This window comes from Pelobates fuscus, chromosome 3, assembly GCF_036172605.1.
Source record: "Pelobates fuscus isolate aPelFus1 chromosome 3, aPelFus1.pri, whole genome shotgun sequence".
NCBI lineage: Eukaryota > Metazoa > Chordata > Amphibia > Anura > Pelobatidae > Pelobates > Pelobates fuscus.
The window spans coordinates 71,566,132-71,592,511 of NC_086319.1; the positions used below are offsets into that span (position 1 = coordinate 71,566,132).

General features: G+C 40.8%; 1 protein-coding gene across 14 annotated transcripts in view; it reads left to right on the plus strand.

Moving 5' to 3' along the window:
• The first annotated feature begins 1,286 nt into the window (after nt 1–1,286).
• MYBPC1 (myosin binding protein C1) overlaps nt 1,287–26,380 on the plus strand; it is a 124,948-nt gene continuing 99,854 nt past the window's right edge. For all 14 annotated transcript variants that reach the window (XM_063447178.1, XM_063447190.1, XM_063447192.1 and 11 more), the window contains exons 1-2: nt 1,287–1,449; nt 20,701–20,937. In XM_063447178.1, coding sequence (XP_063303248.1) covers nt 1,425–1,449; nt 20,701–20,937 — 262 coding nt within the window. In that variant the 5' untranslated portion in view covers nt 1,287–1,424. The remainder of the gene's footprint in view (nt 1,450–20,700; nt 20,938–26,380) is intronic.

The window sequence follows — 26,380 nt, forward strand, 5'->3', positions numbered from 1 at the left end:
AAAAGAATATCTTCACCAGAACCAGGTATCTCTTTTATACATCTCAGTATGTTACTTTGCAGCATCTGACTGTCATTGCACATTGCTCCATGACTGTTGAACTGTGTTACTTCCAAGCTTCTCTTAAAAACATTCCATAGCTCAAACTCATATAGAGTGCAGATTGCAAGTTTATTTTTGTTCTCAAAATGCATAACTTAGCATTATTCTACAATAGAGCACATCTGCGATTTGCCTGCCTAGTCAGTAATGTATCCAAATCCCTCTGTAGTGAATTAAATAGCATCCTCTTTAGACTGTATTACCTTACCTAATTTGTGCCATCTCTAAACACTGATATGTGGCTTTCGATGTTCCTTGCAAGAACATTAAATATAATGATATGATTTAATATAGCTTTAAAAATATCATTTGTGAGCCAGCATCCAGGATTTTTCATATGTATTCTATTGATGGTGTGAGAAAGGGTGCAGATGTCAGCCTACAATTGGATGAGTCTTACCAAGAAGTGGTTGGCAAATTTCTGTTTCTGGGAAGAAAGTAATGTCTTGATGCCTTTCATATAAGCTGCCAATTATTATTAATATTACTATTTATGAAGCACCAACAAATTTCATAGCGCTGTACAGTAGGTGGGCTAACAGACATGTAATTGCAACATGACGAGCTGGGCGCACAAGAACAGAGGGTGTTGAGGGTCCTGCTCAAACGAGCTTGCATGTCAAAGGACCAAAGGAGCAACATGTAAACGTCAGTTTGCATTCATAGGCAAGTGCTAATATTAAAGTGTAAGGGAATTCTAACTCACATCAAGCTCAGCCTTCCAATGGCATGATGGGAATTGTTCTCCTACAGTATTATGTTTAAGTACACCACAGGCAATGTGCCACAGGTGGTCTAAACATGGACCTCCCTGGCCGCCACTCACTCATAATGAATATAGCTAAGGCTGCGTGCTTCTCTTGTTAATAGGTACACTCTATGTGAGCATTCATCGTCTGCAATGCTTTTGTGATCTATCTATAATACCAGCCCTGATTCCTATCTGTGTGTGTGAGCAGCTGAATTTAGAAGCTTAGAGATGCTCTCATCGGCCACATGAGATGCAACAAAGATTCTTTCCAAAAGCTAAGAGAGCAGACAGCACCGACAACAGATGTGAGAGTTCCCATAACTGTCCATTTTCTAAATATTTGCATAGTAAACAGAGGAGGTGCTACATGATTGATATTTCAATGTCATATATAAAGTAGAGGAATATTTCTCCCCCTTTGCTCTCATGCTGATCTTCATCTCATTCAACCATTTGTTTATCTGGCTCCCTGTAACATACATTTTTTATTTATATACATATATTTTTTTAATTATTTTTTTGGGGGGGAGGAAGTTCAAATACTCTTTGGACATAAAGAGTTATTGATACAATGCCAGAACCGACCAAGAATACAGGTAAATATATTTAAACAAACTTTAGTTCATAACTTAGAGAAAATCATGCTCTCTTTCATAATTATACCAATATAAGTATGACATAAGTGCAGGTAATGAATGTTTTTCAACATACTGATATAAATTATATTAAACCAGGCATTTCTTATAATCAAAGACTATATTGTTTAACTACAATGGCTAATATATCAATGATTTAATTTATGTTGTGATAAACTATGGATTGAAATCTGTGACCTAACAGTTGAATTAAGTGAAAATTATTAAGTGAAAATTATTGGTTTTCCTAGTGTGTAAAACAAATGGATGTTTTAAAAATAATTTGATAATTATACTTTAGCAGTAGTCATCACCCTGACCAGATTCTAACTTGTGATCAAAGTATCCAAATTAAAATTGATGGATTGCTGTTTCTGTTTCTACATCCCAGTGCACGTATTTGCATGTGACTGCTGACTTTTATTTATTTTGAGTTATTTTTCTCTATTCTACTATTTTCTGTTCTGTCAGTCCTTTTAAACATGCATTTCTACTTCCGAGTATACATAACAAATAGAGACACGCACCTATCTCTATTTAAAGTTTTTGCATGAATAGTCAATTAAAATTACACTAAATTAAATACCATTGTTCTAGGCATCATTTTACAACAACAACTAAACCGTGTATAACCGTGTCATAAGTTGATATCGTTATAATATTCATGTTGAGAGGCAAATTTTTATTGAGCATTATTAGGCAGTGAATGTCGGGTTGTGGCAATAAAAGATCACAGGGACCTCTGACTGTGCAATGATCTCTCAAAATCTTCCACTGGGAGTGTCTTGAACTGACAAGCATTCCTGGAGATTAGAACTGAATCCTTATGCCTTACATTGGAACTTGTGAAATTCAACTGTATCTTTGTGACTCTGAAAATATCTGTACCAGGCAATCGCTTGGCTCACTATTCTGACCAAACATAGCCAAGATGATCACCGTTATCGGTGCCTAGAGCTATTGTTCGACATTATTGGACTTTGGTGCTCTTGCTGTGATGAGTTTTTGCTATTTAAGGAAACCATTTTGAGATAAGCTGCTCGACTCCGGACTTGCAACTCGATCCCACTGTAGACAATTCTATTTTATATCGTGGTCTTTATTATAAAGGCCTGTATTTTTACTATTTGTTATTATTAGATTTATTCAATGATGACACTATTCAAGGGAAGACAAAATAACATTTAATTTGCAAGCAAGGGTTTTATGAAAAACAAAAGTTTATATTTACTGCAATGTCTATCCATCTGATTTTATTACCGTTTTGAAACATTTCAGGGTTTGCTGTACTACATATACAATTTTGATGTGTTCAAACATTTTAGAATTATAGTCAGTGCTGGTAGCCTAATAGCTGAATGGTTTTACACTTACATTTGACGTTTTAGGACTTTTTCCAGAAATATGATGAGATGTGGAAATAATGTAAATCGGGCCCTTGCATTAGAGATAAATCAATAAAACATTGTTGAGGTGTGTAAAGGCAAGTAAGGCAATTATGCACTGCAGTCATCATTTGGTCCCAGAGATTCCTAAAGCCATTGGAGTTTTGAAATCTTAAATTCAGTCACTGGCAAAAAGTTGAAGAGCAAAGACCCTATTGTGTATTCCTATTTAAGTCTATAAAACCTATTTATCATTTTAAAGTGAACAGGTCAACAAGTGAGCTCCACGATGTAAATTTAATGTGTAGATGAGTTATCCCAAACCTAAATATTTAATACCATAGGAAGGGTTTGCAACATCAAACTTCATGTGCCCCATCAGCTCAGGATCTATAAATTCTAATGAATATATCTATAATGAGAGCAGGATTGGCATACGGATTGGCTTAGGAAATACTGCATTACCAGACCTTCCTCCTATTCTAGATAACATCAGTGAAGTGTAATTGCGTAAAATGAAGGAGTGTATTTATAGATGGCATTATTACACTTTTCCTTCTCTAGGTTAAAGAACCCAAAGAAAAAACATCTATATATTTATTACACTTTGAATGAATCACTGAGAAAATAGTAATTAAGTTGCACCTAACATCATGCCCAAGACTTCCATCCACAATATTAAAAAATAAAGATTTAAAACTAAGAGCTGTATAATGAAAGTAAATTAGCCTAACACATGCTATTTTCTAGTTTCCTCTGTGCTAGAAAGCCACAAAATATGTTGTACTGATCCAGACGTCGATCTGGTGACTGAGTTTTACACTATCCCTGTTCTCTTCTATCAACGATTGGTTGGCCTAGAACCCTCACTTGAGAACGATCACCTCCCTTGGTGTGTTGCTTCAAATGACTGGAGTTTAAAGAGTCAATGTATCACTTGGCGCCTTGTCATACAACACATATAATGTTATGGATACTTCCATATTTTTTACTCAAACTAATGGTCAAAACTGACCAAATCCTGAGCTCGTGCTTGGTTGAAAGTGACTTGCAAAGGTAACATTCGTTAGAATTGTCCATGGAAGAAAAATTAGTTTTAGTCAAATCACTAAGTCCAAAAATTAAAAGAATTTAGGTGACGGCACAATTTTGTGCATGTGGCGGTTTGCTCATCAGAATTTCAGCCCCTGAAAAAGATTTGGATCAAAGGGGCCCAAAATTGGGCCAGTAAAATATATACATAATATAAATATTATGCATATATAATTGGCACTATACTCAGGTGCGTACCTAGAGTATTTGTCACCAGGGGCGGATCCTGTGTTTAGAATTCTCCAGCCCCCTGCCCCCCCACCCCTTGCTCCCTACTTTCAAATATAAAAAACACCCACAATATTTTTAATATTTAGAGTTTTCATTTGTAAAAATTGCACAAATGTGTAAATTTTGAAAAAACCCTGTCCTGCCCCATTCTAAAAAATCCCCTCTCCTGCCCGTTGTTCTACAAAACGTATGCCCTGCCCCTGTTCTACAAAATCCTTAAACAAATCCCTGCCCCCCTTCTACAAATCCCTGCACCCCTTCCCCCCAAAACCTGCATCTCCCTCTAAAGCCTCTGCTCAGCTGCTTACAATAGAATTATTTTTTTTATACAGCAATATTAGCAACAGTCTTCACAGTCCAGTCCCAGTCACTCGCACACAGTCACATGCACAGTTATAGGCAGAGAGTCACACACATGTAACAGACAGTCACACATACAATTACAGGCAGTCACATGCACACAGTCACAGGCAGATAGTCACACACACAGTTACATGCAAGATCCCCCAATCACAGACAGACAGTCATACACACCCACAGGCACACACTGACACACAGAGTCACAGGCAGACAGTTACACATACACACACAGTTACAGACAGTCACACATACACACAGTCACAGGAAGGCAGTCACACAACCACACAGTTACAGGCAGGCAGTCACACACACACACATACAGTCACAGGCAGACAGTCACACACACAAACCCACAGACAGACAGTCACACACAGAGTCACAGGAAGACAGTCACACACACAGTCACAGACTTACACACATACACAGACACACACAGGCAGACAGTCCCACACAGGCAGTCACACACACAGTCACAGGCAGACAGTCACACACACAGTCACAGGCGGTCACACACACACACACACACACACACAGGCAGACAGTCATACACACAAACTCACAGGTAGACAGTAACACACACACACACACACAGAGTCACAGGCAGACAGTGAACACACACACACTCTCTACTATATGGGCTGGAGGAGGAGTGGTTTAACTGAAGTCCCTGGTGTCTGTTACTTGGGGAAGCATGGACTCCTCCTGCTAACCCCTTGATGTGCAGCAGTAACAGGAGCGGATGAAGGCTCTGCCCCCACTGCCGATTGGCTCCGGCACATCTCACACATCTTAAGGCCGCCCTGGTCATGGCACCCCCCAGTGAATGGCACCTGTGCCGGAGCGCCTACCCCCTGCACCACTTAGTATGTCACTGACTACACTCATGGGCATATTTCCCTACCATTTGGTTCATAGATCAAGTGAAATAAGTAACCAATAGAGGGAAAAAGAAGAGGAGCAGTGAAAAAAAATATATATAAAAAAAAATAAATAGAAATATATATATATATATATATATATATATATATATATTTATATATATATTTATATATATATATATATATATATATATATACGTATGTATATATTTTTTAGATCTAAATGTATAATTTTAAATCTAAATGTATAATTTTTTTTATATAGCTTTAGATTTATTTTTGTATTGCTCCTCTTTTTTCATTCTAGTGCTCAATTCTCACTTGATCTGAAAATCAAATCCAAATTTAGTGGCTATCTCGTAGCCATAAATCATCTTTTTTCCCCATCAAGCATTTCTTTTTATGGTGCTGCGGGTGGAACTCCAAATCACAAACTAAGCAAACATGCTTGTCCAGTGCGCAAGTCATTTGTTCTGTGATTAATCAATATGGCTGTGTGGAAATTAGGAATTCGACCTAAATTCGGCCAAATTGCAGTTCAAAATGAAGCAAATCTCTAAGTCTAGTATTCATTGAGCATCTTTGTGTTTATTCAATTTTTTCAAACTGATTTTGGCTCAGTAGCACAACTCACGTTTCTTCCATCAACCCAACCTGTTGGTTAATTTCTCTTGTTGAGTTACTTAGGGAGCTGGTAACACACGCAACTGGATATATGCTACTAAGAATCTTACCCAAGTAGGGTTGGTGAATTAAGTGACCAGCAAAGAGTAATTCTAAAACTACATGGTGTAAGACATGGAGCACATTTCCCTTGGACATGTAGCCTCTCAGATGCTCTGTGTGTTTAGTTTCAAAAGATACAGTTGGCAATATGTAAATGTTTATAAAATCTCCAGTATACAGAATGAAACTATGAACTCACATCAATCTAGGTCGCAGTTTTTTATTTGTCTGACTCACTGTATATGGGAAGCATGCTCACATACAATCAATATATTTATACCCCGCTCATTTTTTCAGAATTTGTATTCCCAAATATACCACCAGAGTCTTTATATACCCATATGTAAAATATTATACATTTTTTTTTATATATTTTCTTTTGCCACTAACTGTATGAAATAAAAATCTATATTTGCCATTGTATACTAATTTTGACCCCGTTGGAAGGACTTTCAGGACCAATGTATACAGTATTATCTCTAAACAACATTATATTCTAAACAACACTACACACAATAATATAAAACTCAAAAGATGAAAAAAATATATTTAAAAAATTTAAATTGTAAACATTAACAAAATTTACATTTTATTCGGTATAGTTAAACAACATTTTAGTCTAAATTATAGTTGTGCCCTTAATTTTGTAGCTGTCTATGCATTCCATGTTTTGCTTGCTTTTTTCTCTAATAGAGTTCAGAAGGATAATGATTAACCCCTTAAGGACCAAACTTCTGGAATAAAAGGGAATCATGACATGTCACACATGTCATGTGTCCTTAAGGGGTTAAAGTATACCTGTCATCCCCTAAAAAAATCATGGTCAACAAGTTAAACTCTTGCTAAATATAGATTTAATTCGTACACTGTGAAACACAAGCAAATGTATAGATTCAAATATTTAGATGCTTAATATACAAATTGGAGAATGCAGTAGATCCATTTCTATTCTTAAAGCCAATGGTTCCCAACCCAGTTACTGGCAGCAAGGTACACCAGTGGTCCATATTTTGTCAGTACCGGTAAATAATAGAATTGAGAAATGCCTAAATCCTGGACTGCCGTTATGAGTTGAGGACCGGGAAGGGAAGCACTACTACATTATACTGTATCACCTGCCAATTATATCTTGGCAAGCAACATTTCAGATTTATCCTCTGTCAAACACTATACATGCCAATGGTATGGAAGCTAGTTAGATATTCAGTTTCACACAAGATCTGAAATGCCATTTAGTACACTGGAAAGAATAGGACAGAATTCAAATGTTTTCATTCAATCCACTTGTACACAAATAGATTGTACACCTGTCTGCACCTTTAATAATGACGTCAAGGTTCTGTAACCGTTGAAAGCAATATACTAGTTAACAGCAAGCATATCTAATCTTCAGCAATGACATATGTCGAATACATAATCTACTAATCGGCTTTTTCATATCTCAAGCCAAAACCTTCCAGAGTATTTTGTTAGTAACTTTAGTAATGCATATTAACTTCCCAATTACGTTTGTCTGGGAGTTTGTGACTGATATCTACAAACACTGCTGAAATGTATAGCTGCCTGAAAATAGGCCTTTTTTTTTTTTCATTAAAGTCAGCAAAAAAAAAAAAAAGACTGATGAAACCGAATAGAAAATAATAGTGAAATAAGTAGTTTTTTTACTATACTGTTTTAATAGTGTTAGAGTTTTTTTCAGTTAAACAATTTTTTTTAGAGTAAACCTATTTTCGCGGCTATCAAAATTACTCTTTCAAAACTGGGCTATCAAAATTGTTTTTTCAAACATGGAACATACATGATACATGATACATGATACACACACAAGTTGTGGAAGGGTTATTCACTGTGAATTGCTGGACATTTAAAGGGTTATTGACAAAATTAATTTCAAGTTTAAGGCCAATGTAGCTGAGCACAGATGACTTTGACAATTTTTCCAAGTCTGCTATTTTGACCTTACAAATTTAATTTACCTTGAAGTCTTTAGTAGCTAACCCTGTTAAAATGAATTAAAAATTAATTTCACGGGGGGCGGAGCTTGACCGCTGAGCCGGGTGGACGCAACTAACATGGGCTCCGGCCGAGCGGGCACGATCCGGGGCCAAAGCGGCGACCACCTCACCCAAAGCCACTCGGGGGTGCGCCACCAACATCGGGGGTGCCCTCCTGAACCCAGCGACACCACTCCAGGGTCCGTAGAGGCCGGGAAAGCGGAGAAACACATGCGGCCTACTGAGGCCGAAACCGGGGAGAGGCGGCCGCTCTCTCCGATACAAAAACCACCCAGCGACATCTCTGTAACCTACCCCCCCCCCCCTTTGGACCGGCGGGGGATATCCCGGTCCACACTGGAAGCAAGCAGGCGCCCTAGACATGAGCCAAACCGGGGACACTGTCCCACAGGGTAAACCCTTAATGGCGGCTCGGCGCAAACGGGGCAAGCGGAGCACACACATCCAGCCACCCATGTCACCACTGGAGACCTTCGACCACCTCTGCACAAGCTTCAGGTATGCCCTGCAGAAGAGGGGTGTCACCTACCGGCAAGCAGAGAGAATGGTGACCTCGTGGATACGACCCGCTGCACGAAGGAGCTACTACAGACAGACACCACGAGGCTCCAAAATGGCCGCCCGACTATGCAGACACAAGCGGGCTCAGCGACGGAAAACGGCGGGAAGCCTACCGGGCGCATCCCCCTACACACAACGGAAACAGCCCGGACCGGCGAAACAACCGCTGCAAGCAAGCGACTCACCTGATCTAACTCCCAGCACACAGAGCAACCTACACCGATACCACATGCACATCAAGAAGACCCAAGCGACGGTACAACTGAGGACTCCACGACACACCGCCAGAGCCAACTACTGCAGCAGCCTCAACAAGCTGGGGGGCGACAGCGGAGAGACTCAGAAGGACAATGCCCTGGGCTTACCGGCAACAGGCATCGGCTAAAAGCGCCCAATATACCGCCCTCCACAGGTACTCGTAGCCTGGACAGTTACTTGCTATCGCAACAAAGAAGCACCCAGACTTTGATGCCTAGTACAGCTGTAAAGCAGACTACGATCAGCACTACTCTGTGCTCCACAGGACATTTGAGACCACTCATTTTTCCAGTAACTTTACCCTAAGACCCAAGTTTAGCGTGCTTAGCATGTAAAGCAATGACTAGCTCATGATTTACTATAACCTTGTTTCAGGTCTTAAATGTTTCAAAGTTTGCATGTTTTGCCTTTCAAGTATAGCCTAAAGTACCATACATGTCTACTTAACTCCGCTAACTAGCATAACGAATAGCCAGTATGTACTGATATAAGCAACTTGCCTAGGTTAATTATTTACTGCGAGTCATGCCATATTTGTTCCTCCTGACTACTAAATTTAACACTGGGCATTGCTACCAATGCCATACTGATGTCTTTCTATGTATACCGTTCAGTTTAAACTTAGGTTAAGCCACTAAAACAGGGCACTCTAGCTAGCCAAGCAACGTTTAACAATTATTCACTATTAGTATGTACTCTCCATAGGCTTGCAGATATTAATCTACTGCGTAGAAAACAAAAGCGTTGTTTTTACATGTTATGATTCTCATTCTCTCTAAGCTATGTACATCATTAATGTCTTATCCTGTTTATATAACTACAAAAAAAAAGTGCAACGTCAATAATGCCATGTAACAATGCGTGTTTGCGAACTTGAATGCACCAGCTATTGTGGCAGTGTAAATTCACATGTTAATCTTATGCACGAACAAAAATAAAGAATTAAAAAAAAAAAGAAAAAATTAATTTCACATTTTAGACCAAACAGCCAAACAGATACCACATTAAAGTTGGAGAATTGTGCCAAAATCTTCTATTTTGGACTAAAATTTGATTAAATCCCTTGAAGCTCACAGTTTAGTGAATAATTCTGTAAATGTTTCTACTTTTTCAGAGCAGGGTTAAAGGGCACATATCATGCGCCAAACAACATATGCTCATTCGATTGATCATAAGATTGTATCTAGTTTTACTAGCAAATGTATAGATTTGGAGAAATATGTACTTAAAAAATTAGTTGACTGACAAGGGAGAGCAGAAGAGAGCTTCCACAGGAGGTCCCTCTGCACTCCTCCAATACCAAGCACAGCGCATGTGCTGCGGTTGCTATGGAAGCTACATGGCCGGCTCTACTCACATATACTACATAAATGTCAGGGTCTGCAGTAAGTGACTATAATAAAATATTTTGTAAAAGTTAAGAACGTGTCACCGTATGATCCATGGTGACACAATGATGAGGCCATTAAGCTAAAATTAGTACTGTTCTTCGCATGGTGTCAGTCATCAATGCATTGTTTATGTGTATAGGGCTGTATTACATGTTGCACGCTGTCAAATCAAATTTAAACTTAAACAGCAGACAAAATAGCTCAACAATGAAGCCATCTCAAAAACATTCTGCGCAATTCCATACACTTTAACTAGAGCTAGCAAGCAAGAATGCATGGAACGCTCATCAGGGTTGGCACAACATGAACCCAATTAAATGTTTGCTTCTCCAACATAAGCATATGTTAAATATCACGTTTATTACTGTTTAAATCATAATCCATATTTAAAAAAGATGAGTGAGATATCAGTAGTCCTTGCAGTGCAGACAGGAGTAGGAGGCACAGTAAATGGTTGGACATGATTAAAAATCACCCTACGTTCGATTTTTAGAATTCCAATACATACATAATTCTGCATAATATGATAACTAGAGGTAAAGAAGAAGATAGATGATAGCTAGATAGACAGACAGATATGTGCATCGTACTGTTGTCACTGTGTGTCTGTTGGAAGTTACAAAAATGTTGACTGGAGCTGAACCTACCAGGTCATGGGTCTGGTATCCCACATTTGCAGACAGTTGATCTATGGCCTTGTAACTTGAGAAGTATTTTGCTGTGATTATGCTACCAGCCCCATGTAAGCAACATCCTAGTTCATTATGTTTAATTCATTATTTAAATATTTAAAGAAGTTCCTGCAATATCAAAGATTGTGTAATCATGGGCCACCATTGTGGAGTTTGGAAACCATATCCTAAATAATGTCACTTGCTATTATCAAGGCACACACCATTATATAAGTCTGTTTTACTTCTCCTAGTAACTTTAATGTTGAGTTTTGACTCCCTGTTTTCTACAACTTTACCAACAGAACATAATTACCACCAAAGTCCATTAGAACAGAGATCCTGACCTGTAGAATACACTGTCCACTGCGGCTACTATTCTAGAACCATATACAATTTCTTCTCTAATCCAGCACTGTATGCATGTCACTCAAACTTTCTTTCCCTGAATGCTAGTCCACTTACTCCCCGTTTCTGTATACAAGTCCAATCAGCCCTTTAGCTTCATTACCACCCAGTTCTGCAGCATAGTCAAGTATATCCTTCCCACGTTACACTTTTATTATTATTATGATATTTATAGAGCGCCGTCAAATTCCAAAGCGCTTTACAATGGGTGGACGAACAGACATGTAGTTGTAACCAGACAAGTTGGACACACAGGAACAGAGGGGTTGAGGGCCCTGCTCAATGAGCTTACATGCTAGAGTGAGTGGGGTAAAATGACACAAAAGGTAAGGATAGTATTAGACTAGTGACAGTTGCAGAAGATGAATCAGTCAGGAGCTATTAACAGTTTAATTGAGACGCTTTTTTGAAGAAGTGGGTTTTTAACGATTTTTTGAAGGAGTGGAGACTGGGTGAGCATCTAATGGAGGAGGGAAGAGAGTTCCACAGGAACGGTGCAGCCCTCAAGAAATCTTGAAGGCGAGCATCAGAGGTGGGAGTACGGACAGAAGATAGACATAAGTCTTCAGCAGATCGTAAGGGCCTAGACGGGACATACTTGTGTATAAGGGAGGATAGATAGGTGGGAGCAGCATTATGTAGAGATTTGAAAGCAAGAACCAGAATTTTAAATTGAGCTCTATATTTTATAGGAAGCCAATGTAGGGACTGACAGAAGGGTGAGGCATGGGAGGTGCGGGCGGAAAGGAAGATGAGCCTCGCTGCCGCATTCATGGAATGCAAACAGTACATCCGCAATATGGACTGTAACGGCGCAAGTTGGGAGCACGTAAGACCACTGAGAAGCGGATTACAGTAGTCAAGGCGAGAAAGGACAGTGGAATGGACCAACACCTTAGTCGCATCTGGCGTTAAGTAGGGGCGGATGCGCGCAATGTTTTTGAGATGGAAATTACAGGATTTGGCGATAGATTGAACATGAGGCTTGAAGGAGAGGTCGGAGTCAAAGAGAACACCTAGGCAGCGAGCCTGCATGGTGGAGCTGATGGTAGCACCGTTGACTTAGAGGGAGACAGACACAGGAGTAACAACACTTGAGGGAGGAAAAAACAGAATTTCAGTTTTGGTCAAGTTTAGTTTAAGGAAGTGGGCAGCCATCCAGTTAGAAACAGCAGAGAGGCAGTTAGAGACACTAGTCAAGAGGGACGGGGAGAGACCAGGAGAGGACAGGTAGATATGCGTGTCATCTGCATGGAAATGATATTGGAAGCCAAAGGAGCTAATGAGATTACCAAGGGAGGCAGTATAGATGGAGAACAGTATAGGACCAAGGACTGAACCTTGGGGGACACCAACAAAGAGGAGTTGGGGAGAAGAAGCAGAGCCAGAGAAAGAAACACTGAAAGAGCGCTGGGAGAGGTAGGAGGAGCACCAGGAGAGAGCAATATCTTGTAGACCGATATTGCGGAGGATGAGAAGAAGCTGTTAATGATCAACAGTGTCAAAAGCCGCAGAGAGGTCCAGGAGAATTAGGATAGAGTAGTGACCACGAGATTTTGCAGCATTGGATACTTTGGTCAGTGCCGTTTCCACAGAGTGCTTAGTGCGGAAACCAAACTGAAGCGGGTCTAGCAGAGAGTTGGACTCGAGGAAGTCTGTCAATCTCGCATACACAATTCTTTCAAGGATCTTGGATGCAAAAGGCAGTAGCGAGATAGGACGATAGTTGGATGGGGAGTTAAGGTCAAGATTTGGCTTCTTTAGAATTGGGGTTACAGTTGCATGTTTGAAGGGCGATGGAAATATACCAGAGGAGAGAGAGAGATTGAGAATTTTAGTGAGAGGTGGAGAAAGAGAAGAAGACAGAGTACGGATGAGATGCGAGGGAATTGGATCTAGGGAGCAGGTGGTGGGGCGGGAGGACTGGAGCAAAGTAGAAACCTCTTCCAATGTAGCGGGTGCGAATGAACATAGAACAACAGAGGGAGTGAAGTTAGGGGAAGTATTGTAAGGGGAAGAAGAAAGATGAGAGATCTCTTCTCTGATTGTAGAGATCGTGTCAGTGAAGTGAGTTGCAAAGTCTGAGGCGGTCAAGTTAGTAGGTGGAGGAGGAACAGCAGGGCGAAGAAGAGAGTTAAATGTGTGAAATAGACTTTTGGGTTCGCGGGAGAGTGTGGTTATGAGGGTATTGAAGTAATTAACTTTTACAGAGGAAAGAGCCAAGCTGTATGAGCTCAGCATAAATTTATAGTGGAGAAAGTCAGATGCACAGTGCACTGTCTCCAGCATTTTTGGAGGTATCGAGTGAGCTTGGTGTGCCAAGGTTGTTGTTGGGGGGGCCTGCGGCATTTAAATGTACAAGGTGCCATGATGTTGAGAGGAGAAGGTGGAATTGTAGAAGGAGGTTGCAGAACTAGGACAGGTGGCGTTTGAGATAAATAAAAGGAGAGTTTGGAGATTAGTGGAGAAATGCTCTAGGTCAAGACATCGGAGGTTTCTGTGAGAGTGATGTTCAGACGGTGGTGTCAATTGGGTCCTAGGTATGCCAATGTCAAAAGTCAGCAGATAGTGGTCAGATAGAGGAAAAAGAATATTGGAGAGATTAGAGGCAGTACAGAGGTTGGTGAAGGCAAGATCAAGAGTGTTTCCTGCTGTGTGGGTTGCTAAATTGGACCATTGCGTAAGGCCAAAGGAGGAGGTTACAGAGAGCAGACGAGAGGCATCAGTGCAATTGGGGTTATTGATTGGGATATTGAAATTCCCAAGTATAAGGGAAGGAGTGCTAGATGAGAGGAAGTGGGGAAGCCAGGAAGAAAAGTGCTCAATGAATAGTCTAGGATAACTGGGGGGGGGGGGGGGGGTTATGGAAACCAGTTCTCCAAACGTAACCCTTGAAATGGAAGAGTGATGCTAATTTGCAAACAGTACATCTGACACTTAATGGGTTAACAATACAATGTGTTTAGACCATTGTTATGTATCACAATACCTCAGTAAATGTGCGCTCAATCACAAATGAAACAGCAGATGTTTCCTGGTATTAACACTTATTATTGCATCAACAGTCGTAAAACAAACCACACCTTATTGAATTGTTTCTACTAATCCTTGTGTAATCACAGTGAACACAAATGCATTGCTTTGCAATTGTACAGTATGAATTCATAATAGATTAGCTCACGTTTGATTGCAACAGCCGCTGTATTTCAGAGCCCCAATTAGTTCTAAATATTGAGTATATTTAAAGAAGACACTAAACTTACCTGGCATTGATTTCTTAGGAATAATCATTCTAATGATATTTGCATTTTGCTAAGTCAGAGCCAGAACTTCACCTAGTCTTAGAATATTTAGTGATCATAGGGAAATAATGTTATTTGTTATAACAACATTTGTTGTTATAGTGAGGGCCTATTATTCAGGTGTTATTTTGTATGGACGCAAACATTGTCCCAAGGCACATTGCATTATAAATCCTAGGGATCACATCTCTTGGAAAGTGGACATGACATAATGATGGCACAAAATGTGAGCTGCAAAATGGAGTTGTTAAGATGTAGTTTGTTTGTACTGGAAGTCAGGGCACCTATCATGTTAAAGGATAGTATTGTTGAACATCTAAAATCACATGGATTTCAAGATCAGAGACAACATGGGTTTACTTCAGGGAGATCATGCCAAACTAATCGTATTGATTTTTTTGATTGGGTAACTAAAATAATAGATCAGGGTGGTGCAGTAGACTTTGCTTACCTAGATTCCAGTAAGGCTTTTGACATTGTTGCACATAGAAGGCTTATCAATAAACTGCAATCTTTAAGTTTGGATTCCAATATTGTTGAATGGGTAAGGCAGTGGCTAAGTGACAGGCAACAGAGGGTTGTAGTCAATGGAGTATATTCGAAGCATAGGTAAGGCTTGTCACCAGTGGGGTACCTCGGGGATATGTACTTGGACCCATTCTCATTAATATTTTTATTAGTGACATTGTGAAGGTTTTGATGGTAAGGTATGTGTTTTTGCTGATGATACTATGATAAGTAACAGGGTTGATGTTCCAGGAGGGATAAGCCAAATAGCAAATGATTTAGGTAAACTAGAAAAATGGTCAGAGCTGTGGCAACTGACATTTAATGTGGATAAGTGCAAGATAATGCATCTTGGACGTAAAAACCCAAGAGTACAGAATATTTGATACACTTCTAACTTCAACATCTGAGGAAAGGGATTTAGGGGTAATTATTTCAGATGACTTAAAGGTGGGCAGATAATGTAATAGAGCAGCAGGAAATGCTAGCAGAATGCTTGGTTGTATAGGGAGAGGTATTAGCAGTAGAAAGAGGGAAGTGCTCATGCCATTGTACAGAACACTGGTGAGACCTCACTTGGAGTATTGTACACAATACTGACGACCGTATCTTCAGAAACATATTGATACTTTAGAGAGAGTTCAGAGAAGGGCTACTAAACTGGTTCATGGATTGGAGGATAAAACTTACCAGGAAAGGTTAAAGGATCTTAACATGTATAGCTTGGAGAAAAGACGAGACAGGGGGGATATGATAGAGACATTTAAATACATAGAGGGAATCAACACAGTAAAGGAGGAGACTATATTTAAAAGAAGAAAAACTACCACAACAAGAGGACATAGTCTTAAATTAGAGCGGCAAAAGTTTAAAAATAATTTCAGGAAGTATTACTTTTTTCAGAGAGGGTAGTGGACGCATGGAAAAGCCCTCCAGCTGAAGTGGTATAGTTTAACACAGTCAGGGAGTTTAAGCTAATACTAATGAAAGTATTTAGAAAATTGGGCAGACTAAATAGGCCAAACAGTTCTTATCTGCTGTTACATTCTATGTTTCTATCTTAGATTCAGAAAAAGGAAAAACAGACATTTCGGAGTCAGTAAGTCTAGCCTGCTGCTACATTAAAAAGTGTAACTATAGAAAAACAAGGCAACAAAAGGCTAAATAAAAAAATTAAAAAACATAAGAATTCCTTTATAAGTGTGAGAACGTCTTTTGCCACCTTGAAACCTCATTTGTATGGAGTCCTCATGGGACTCCCATGAATCTATTTTTTGTTGCATCACATCTTTTCAATTTTTCCACAATTTTTCCACAATTTGATCCTTTTTTTGTCTTCATAAGTACTGATGGGAATTTTGTTTAACCTTTTTTGGGGCTGACGAAAAGAAGATTTAAAAAGAAAGAATACACCTGATGGTAAGTATTTTTACAGGTATTAGTTTTTTTTGCTCCCCATCACTATTATTAGGGCAAGGATCTTTCGGTCAGGTTTACCAAACAGGGTCCAGATTTCAGCCGCCCGGCAGCGCTGGGTCCGAATTAAATCCTGACCATACTCTGGCTCATTCAGAGCTCAGTCTAGATATTGTTAAAGAGTGTGAACAATGATTTTACATTCTGAATGGCCCTCTTTATGGCAGTGGATGGTTTTACCCCATTCTGTACACGCCTATTTAGAGTTTTGTGAATTACCTTGTGAGTCAAAGCAAAACAATTATTAGAGCCCAATGAAGATTAAATATTATAATTGGTGGACAGTTGGGTTTTGTGTCATAATATGCTTGTTTCATCCTATGTACCATCAAGCCACCCCTTAATATAATACATAAAAAGATCATCTAGTTAACAGGGACATTCTAAGAGCTAAAATCATTTTACCTTAAGTCCCTGCAGTCTCATTGCTCAATTATGAGCTGTTTAGGAATTAAATCACTTTGTATTAGCTCTAACCACAGCTTTTCTGGCTTTTACTTAAACAGTCTACATGAAAAAAAAGGTTTAATTTTTACAGCTCAGTGTGTTTACTTTATAAGCTCTGATCTCATGCTATGTTAATTGAAGTTTACTTATCCACAAGAGACCGCTGAATGTTCTAGTAAGCAACTAACATGACAAGAGATAATAACTTCTAAAACAAACACACTGTACAACAAGGAACTTTAAAAAGTAAATGCAGTATTTAAATTTTTAATGCCAAATTGGAAATAGCTCCATTGCATGTTATTTGAGTTTTATTCAAATAACCAGCAGCCACAGATATGTCTGAAAAATCAATGGACTTTAAATGTCAATTTTTATTTAATAATCTTGTGTTATATCTCTACCTGAGCAACCCTTTTTTCCTTTCTTTAAAATTATGGTTATGATACATTTCCTTATGCATAATCTGCAGGTTGGCAAACGTTGACAAAGGGTGCAATTGGTCACCAATGACATCACCAATGACAAAACATTTGAAGAACCGTTTACCTAATCAATGTTGTAAATAAACTTAACATACTTTATTATTCTGTCATTTATTTAGTTTATCATCCATTTTAAGTTGTTCTATATGTTCTATATGGTTTTCTCTCTCTAACTAAAAAGTTAATCTAGTTCGCAGAACTACCACCGCTTTGTTTTTCTACATTTCTATAGTCTTTTATTTCAACACACTCTTTTCTTTTTCAATATATCCATTTTTTATTCGTTGGTCCCATGAAGCACAAAATAAAGTATTTAGTAGTTAGTTTGAATAATTAATCATTCAAATTGTTTAGTGTGATATTTTGCACATGAAACAGCGTATATTTGTTTGATATATCATATAATTACATTACTAAGACTGTTCTATTCTATATATACATTGTGATTGACAGTTAAGACTGTGATTGGCCTTCTGCTAACTATTAACCAATGGCTGCGTTTGTTCTAACATATAACATATCTCACAGCTGTTTTTTGTCGATATTTTGTAATATTCTACGTTAGGAGTTGGTTAGTACAGAGTCACCATGAATATTTAACAAATTTCTACCTGTTTGTGAAATGCAGTAGCAGATATTCTGCCTGTGAGTCCAATCTGTAAACATAGTGTTAATTTACCTCTCATTTACCTGTCAGTAAAGAGTCATTAGACTGCCTGGGTATCACGGGAGTAGAAGTTTTACAGCAGCTGTAGCAAAGGGGGTTGCCTATCCCCAGGGCCGTCTTTAATATTGATTGGGCCCTGGGCAAGCATTTGCTTGGGCCCCCTGGAACCACTCCCTGGCATGCAATCATGCCTCCACCCCAACGCAGTGGACGAACTAAAGTAGAAAGAGTCCTGGTGCAAGAATTTCATTTGGACCCCCAATTGCAAAGTTGGAAAGAAGGTAGAACCCTATCTGTCGTGCAACTCCAACAATGTATTGACAGCTGGGGCTCTACCAATTTCCCATGCTTGCAGGGTTGTATTTAGCACTGTGTTTGTATGTAAACATTTTTTTTTGTATGGAGTATGTTTGTGTGAATGTGTTTGTATGTAGTATTAGAGTTTGAATGCAAGTGTACATTTAAGTATAGTGCTGGTTTTTGAATGTAGGGGTTTGTTTATATATAATTTTGGTGTTTAACACAGAGGTGTGTTTGTATGAAGTGTTGACTTTCAATGCAGGAGTGTGTTTGTATGTAATGTTGAAGTTTGAATGGAGGGGTGTATTTGTTTTTTTTGTTGGTGCTCAGACACAGGTAAACACGCTGACACACAAGCAGATACACACACTGACTACATACAGATACGCACACAGATAAACTAAACTGAGACATACTGACACACATGAAAACATACAATGATAGACACACTGACACACACACTGACACAAACTGTCACACAGGCACATACGATGACAAACATACTGACACACAGATACGTATACTGACACACACACAGGCACAAACACTGATAGATTTACTGACACACACAGGCACATATACAGACATACTAACACACACACACAGTATCTCTATCAGCGTAGGTGGCTATGTGTGTGTCAGTATGTCTGTATATGTGCCTGTGTGTGTGTCAGTATATCTATCAGCATAAGTGCCTGTGTGTGTGTGTCAGTATGTCTGTATATGTGTGTGTGTGTGTGTGTGTCAGTATGTCTATCAGTGTATGTGCCTATGTGTGTGTGTCAGAATGTCTTTCAGTGTATGTATCTGTGTGTCAGTATGTTTGTCATTGTATGTGCCTGTGTGTGTCAGTATGTCTACCAGTGTGCCTGTGTCAGTATGTATATCAGTGTATGTGCCTGACACACACACACACACCCACACACACAGACACACTGGAAGACATACTGACACACAGGCACATACACTGGCAGACATACTGACACACACAGACACATACACTGATAGACATACAGACACATACACTGTCAGACATACTGACACACACAGACAAATACACTGGCAGACATACTGACATACACACACAGATATACTGACACACACAGACACATACACTATCAGACATACTGACACACACAGACACATACACTATCAGACATACTGACACACACACTGTCAGACATACTGACATACAAACACACACACATACACTGTCAGACAGACATACTGACACATACAGACACATACACTATCAGACATACTGACACACACAGACACATACACTATCAGACATACTGACACACACACTGTCAGACATACTGACATACACACACACACACACATACATACTGACACACACAGACACATACACAGATACACGGACAGACAAACTGACATACATATAAAATTTACATGTTAAGCCCACCCTCCAGTTTCCTACCTTTTGCTGGAGGGTGGCATCCCTGGGATCCAGTGTGCTGCCTGAGGATGATGTGAGTGAGCAGCCCCCATCCTCACTGCCTCCTCCTCCTCCCTCCCGTGCAGGTCCTTCTTCTCCCGCGCAGCAGCTCTTTATGGGAGGAAGTGACGCTTGGCACTCACTTCCTCCCATCGCTGCCGAAAAGCTAGGGGCCCGACCGGGCCCCTGCTAGTACAAGCCCACTGGGTGGCCCTAAGTGCATGGGCCACCCGGTGGGACTCCTTACAGTGCGGGGCCCGCCTAAAGCGGCCGGGAAACATTTTTTTTTTTTTTAGGGCAGCGGGGCCCACGGGACAGCTGCCTTGGGCCCCCAGGAGTAATTGGGCCCGGGGCAGCTGCCCCGTTTGCCCCGTGTTAAAGACGGCCCTGCCTATCCCTGTTCTCCAGAATAGTTTCCATGATAAGCGAACTTGTTTTTTGCTGCACCTGTTATGAAGACTTGTAATGAAGCAGACAATCCCTTCGTTGCTATAAAGGGCTAAATATAACCCTTGAAAAAAAAAAATCTTAAAAGAACATGCTTCGTTATCCTATCTGCCATTGCAATAATCTACTATCTGCCTATATTACAGGTACGACTGTCACCGAACACAAGTCAGTTCATGTCGCTGGTGGCAGTCGAACAGAAATTACAACACAGACAGTCAAAACTGAGGTGAAAATTCAACATGATGGCAAAGACGTCAAAAGTGAAAAAACGGTTACTCAAACAGAACACACAAAGCGCACCATCATTGTTGACAATAATGTAACACAAGAGGACTTCTCTGTGAGCGGGGTGACAAAGATAAAAGGCGGCGCTAAAGAAGGTATTCATAAGAAAAAAAACGTAAATGTTAGAACATTATACATATATCTATATTTATTTTTTTTTATTTTTTTTAAATGTCAATGCTCCTTTACATTTTGCGCAACATCTACGCCAGTGGTTCTTTAACCCCATGCTATTATAGAGGGTCATGACTAGTTTGGAACAGACATACCATATTCATGAACCTTCAAGCAACAGTTAAAAATAAATGCAAATTATGGCTAATGTGCTTACAAACATTCAGTGTTAATTTTGGGGGCAAATTTCAATTTAGCTTTAGTCATAGTCTTTTGACTAAAAAGACATTTTAGTTTTAGTCGTATTTTAGTTATCTAAATTGTTATAGTCTAGTTTTAGTTGACTAAATCTCCAGTAGATTTTAGTTGAAACGACTAAAATCTAATGGGTTTAGTTTAAGCCTCTATCTGTCTCTTTTGCCCCTTCCCCAGCCCGTCTGTGTCTATTTGGGTCCTCCCAGCCCTTTCTGATGTCTCTCTCCCAAGCCCTGATCTGTCTATTTTGCCCCTTCCACAGCCCCTCTGGGAAGTGTTAATGTTTTTTCCAATTTAGTTTTAGTCATAGTCTTTTGACTAAAAAGCAATTTTAGTTTTGAGTCGTATTTTAGTTATCTGAATTGGTTTAGTTTTAGTCTCGTTTTAGTCGACTAAATCTCAAAAATATTTAGTCGAATAAAATTGTTAGTTGACAAAATGAAGACTGCCAACTTCAGGAACTTATCAGCTGTTCACTTCAACTATCATTTTCACACAAAGGAAATTTAAAGAAAATAAGTCCAGCAATAGAATGTATGAATTTCTGAGGCTCGGGCACAATGCATTATTCTTTGCTCTCTCTGTAACTCTTTTGCTGCTGTTCGCTTTCAATCTCTATAGAATTTTGGAACCTTGGGATTACATATGTACGATTTTCAAATGTATAATAGTATTTTGTTTGGTTTGTCCATCAAATCTGCTTTTTTATTAAGACTATTTTGGAAAGGATTATGACTCCTTTATTTATATTTGAACCAATTTAAATGTCTGATCTAATCAGACATTTCACAATTTGGTTTACTTAATCTCACTGAATTAGATTTAATTTTGATTAATTTTTCATGTAATCTAATATGATATCCTTAAGTTATACTTTTATCTAAGGCTATTTTTGGGTTTGTTTTATTGCTTGCTTGTATCTAGTTATAATTTAATTAATTCATTTTTCCATTTTTAATTAGTATGCTCATTAATAATAAGGAAGCCTTTAATTCTCTCACTATATCCTGCCCTAGCATTTAAATCCAGGCCCCAGTCACGAAAAAAAAACCAGCAGACAGTGGAATTAATATTGCTCTCTGGATTCAATGACACCCTCTAGGACAAGTCAACACAGGTTAAAAGCAGGTGACAGCAATTTTGTTCTATTCTGATTGAAACCAATGTCGTAATCTTCCAAGTAAGTCAAAACAGACAACTTGAAGTCAAACATATATACGGCTTAATTTAGTATGTCTAAACATGATCTAAGCTCCACGGTAGGAGAAAAAGCTTTTAGGGAGTTTAGGGACTTGTGCAACATCCCTACATAGCTCTTCTTCTTCTTTTTTTCGTCAATCTTGGTTTTTATTTCAAGTTTGAAAAGTAACATTGACATTAGTACTGTTAGCAGATTCAACAGGAAGTCAGAGTATTTAAGGTTGTCTCAATATGCACAACAGTCTTCATTAAAACATGTAATGCAATTCAACAGTAAAACATGTGAACAAGTCCTTTCTATTATATATTCGTGTATAAATCGGTATACCTTAGGTGAACAGATGAACCTAGGTCGCCTCTGTGGCCACCCTCATTTGTCGTACTACGATTGCACCTTAGTGCTGTAGGCAAGTGTGGGCTTACCTCCCTTTTCTCTTTACTTTCCCCTCTTCCTTCTTGTTATTTAGCTTGTTTCTGCCTGTCCTTGAGTCTTGCCTAACTACTTGCCATTAAGCGGGTTGAGGTCGGAAGGTCCCCGTATATGTGTTCGATTTTATTGGGACGGCATCCAGTGGTTACACTAAGGTTGGGATCCTTGTGAGTTGTCCCCAAGCTCTGTTAGTGTGTGTTCTACGTCGTGTTTTAGGGGGATCCGGTACATCAGAGCTTTTTCTCACTTAGTCTGGGCCTTTGTAAAGCGTTAGGCGACCGCCCTACCCAGGGCTGGTGCTTCGGTGTTTGGTTAGCTGGGTCACATTGTCCTGTGATCAATTATGCCTCTTTGTCGCAGCTCTGCTGCCTCTGCTGTCTGGCTAGGTTTTAGTCTCTGTCTCGCTTAATCTCTGTTTCATTGTCTTTTGATCCTTCAGGATTTGCATCCCGGGTGGTCTGTGTCTAGGTCGGTGTGTATTTGTGTATATGATGTGCAGGGAAAAGATGGAAGGGAGCGAACGTGTGCGTGTATCCGGTCCTCGGGTGGCCCGGGTGTGAGGTAGAGCAGGATTCGGGTAAGGGGTGAGGGTTATAGGGTGGGGGGGAGGGGTAAAGAGAGACCTCCTCGGTGTCGTACTCGCTGTATCGGCCCATCCCGTCCCCCTCAGGTTCTCACCTGCCAAGTGTGCGTCCGCAGCTCCTCTGGGAGTCGCTGCCACGTCACTGTGGGGGTCATGCAGAGGCTCCATTTTCCTGTTGCCTACGCCATTCTACCCGAGATAAATTCAAGCCAGGGTGTCCAGGTCTGTAGATAGCGTTCTGTCGTTCCCCCGCAATGAGGCTGTAAGCTGTTCCATGCCGTGGATCTCCTCTACCTTCTCCATGCATTGTTGCAGTGTGGGGATTTGTGTGGTCTGCCAGCGGAGCGGGATAAGCAATTTGGCTGCATTGAGGAGTTGTTTTGTGAGTGATTTTTTGTACCTCAGTGTGATGGAGGAGCATTTGCAATGGCTGAAGAGGGAGGTCCGAGTCCACGATGTTTTTTATCTGCGTGTGGATTTGTTTCCAGAATGGGGCGATGTGTCTGCAGGACCACCAAATATGGAGGTCCGTGCCAACCTCTGTCTCACATCTCCAGCATACGTCCGGGATTTCCGGTAACATTCGATGTAGGCGCTCCGGCGTTCTATACCATCCCGTTAGCAGTTTGTAGTTCAGTTCTTGGTGTCTAGAACTCAACGTACCCTGATGTGTCAGTATGTGGATCTTGTCCCATTGGGGGTCGGTGAGTATGGTTCCCGTTGCTACCTCCCATCTCGCCAGGTGTTTCACGGGTGTTTGTTGAGTAGAGGTTCGTAGCAGAGCGTACATGGTAGATACTCCTCGGTGTAGTGGTCTCCGGGCTGTGCATGTTTTCTCAAATTCAGTCATGGGCCTGTGAAACAGGCGGCGTCCCACATGCGATTGATAATAGGACTTAATCTGGAAGTATCTGAATCTGTCTAAGCCTCTTGGGGCTCCTTCCCGTATGAGTTCTGGCAGTGGTTTCAGCGAGTCCACTGAGCACCATTGTTGTATATATGACCAATTTTCTTCCGATAACACACAACCACTTCGGGGTTGTGTGTTATCGGTGTCAGTGGACCCGGTGTGGTGGTTTAGTCCGCACAGAGTGCCAAACCTTCAGCGTTGCTCCGATGAGCGGATGGTTCCTGGCACATTGTCCTCCGTGGTGGTTGTCTGGCCATACCACTGCCGGGAGCGTTCCCTCCATTTGTGTTGTCTCCATGGTTATCCATGACTTCCCAGCTCTAGGGGTATGCCAGTCGACTATACGGTGCAGGTGTGTGGCTCTATGGTAATCCCGTATGGATGGGAGCCCCACCCTGCGCCTTTGGCATGCAAAGATGTATTTTGCTCAGCCTTGGCGCTTTAGCTTGCCAAACGAACCTAGAGATTGTCTTGTCGATTTCGTGGAAAAAGGACGCCGGGAGGTTGATCGGGATAGTTTGAAACAGATATAGTAGGCGAGGAAGGAGATTCATTTTAATTGCGTTTAGCCTCCCAAACCACGTGATACGTTTTTCAGAGTTTGTGCCATTAGGGCAAAGTTGTGGGCATAAAGCTGGGAGAGATCCATGGGGAGCCAAATTCCCAGGTATTTAAGCCTGGCTTGGCACCATGTGAAAGCGAACTGTGTTCGCAGGTGGGCGATGGAGTCCGCGCTCAGAGTTATGGGAAGTGCTTCCTATTTGTCCGTGTTCAGCTTTAGGTTCGATAACTGACCATAGTCCTTGAAGGCCTTCAGAAGGTTTGGGAGTGAAACCAACGGATTGCTAATGAAAAATAGCATATCATCCACATATGCGGCCACCTTATGTACCTCTCCCCGTAGGGCGAAGCCCTCTATTCCCTCGTCCCGCCTGGGGGGAGTGTACCATTGTGAATGTGTACCGGTGCGGAGAGTGCTCCATTAATTCGGATCCTGGCCGTAGGTGTAGTGTACAGGGATGTGATCCAGGTCATCAGATGAGGGCCAAATCCCATGGCTGGCAGCGTTGCCGTCATAAATCGCCAATCCACGCGGTTAAAAGGCTTCTCTGCATCCGTGGACAGGAGAAGGATCTTCTGTGTCGCTTGTTGCGCCGCATGGATGACATTCAGTGCGCGTGTGGTGTTATCCCTCGCCTCCCGTCCTCGGACAAAACCCACTTGGTCAGGGTGCACCAATACCGGCAGTACACTTCCTATGCGTGTTGCTATTATCTTAGTGAACAGCTTCAGGTCTGCGTTCAATAGTGAGATCGGCCTGTAGCTTGCGCAGTTGGCCGGGTCCTTGCCCTCTTTAGGGATAACTGTTATCGTCACTAGAAGGGAGTCTCTCGGAAATGTTCCCCCGTCCAGTATCGAGTTGAGGCCTAGTAGAAGCCGTGGTAGGAGCACATCGCTGAACTCCTTCAGGTATCGCACCGGCAGGCCGTCTGGGCCTGGCGCTTTGTTCAATTTCGAGCTTTTCAGTGTTATTTGTAGCTCTTCCAGTGTTATTGCGGCCTCCAGTCCCTCCGCCGCCTCTCGGCTTAGTGAGTTAGTGATATGTTGTTGTAAGTAATCTGTGATCTGTCTGTCTTTGCGAAGTCCTGTCTCGTCCGACTGCTCCGTAGGAAGGTTGTAGAGGTCTTCATAGAACCCCCTGAATGTCTCTGTAATTTTCTCCGGCAGTTGCATCACCTGCTGGTCTTTGGGCTTGATTTTAGTGATGTAGCACATTCTCCGTTGTTTTTGTAAGGTCCTAGCCAGTAGTCGTCCGCACTTACCCGAGTATTCATAGAAAAAGCGTTTGTGGCAAACCTAGCCACTTCTGAGCTATATGCAGTATAGGTTGTCCGTAGGCTGAATGTATAATGTGTTCCGTTAAATGTATATGTGTTGTGCTATGGCCGATCGCATGCTGACAGCCGTACGCTGCCAGCATACAAGCATTCGTACGACGAAACACGGCTATCCTGGCCGTTCGCCGTACGAATACGGGCTCCCCAG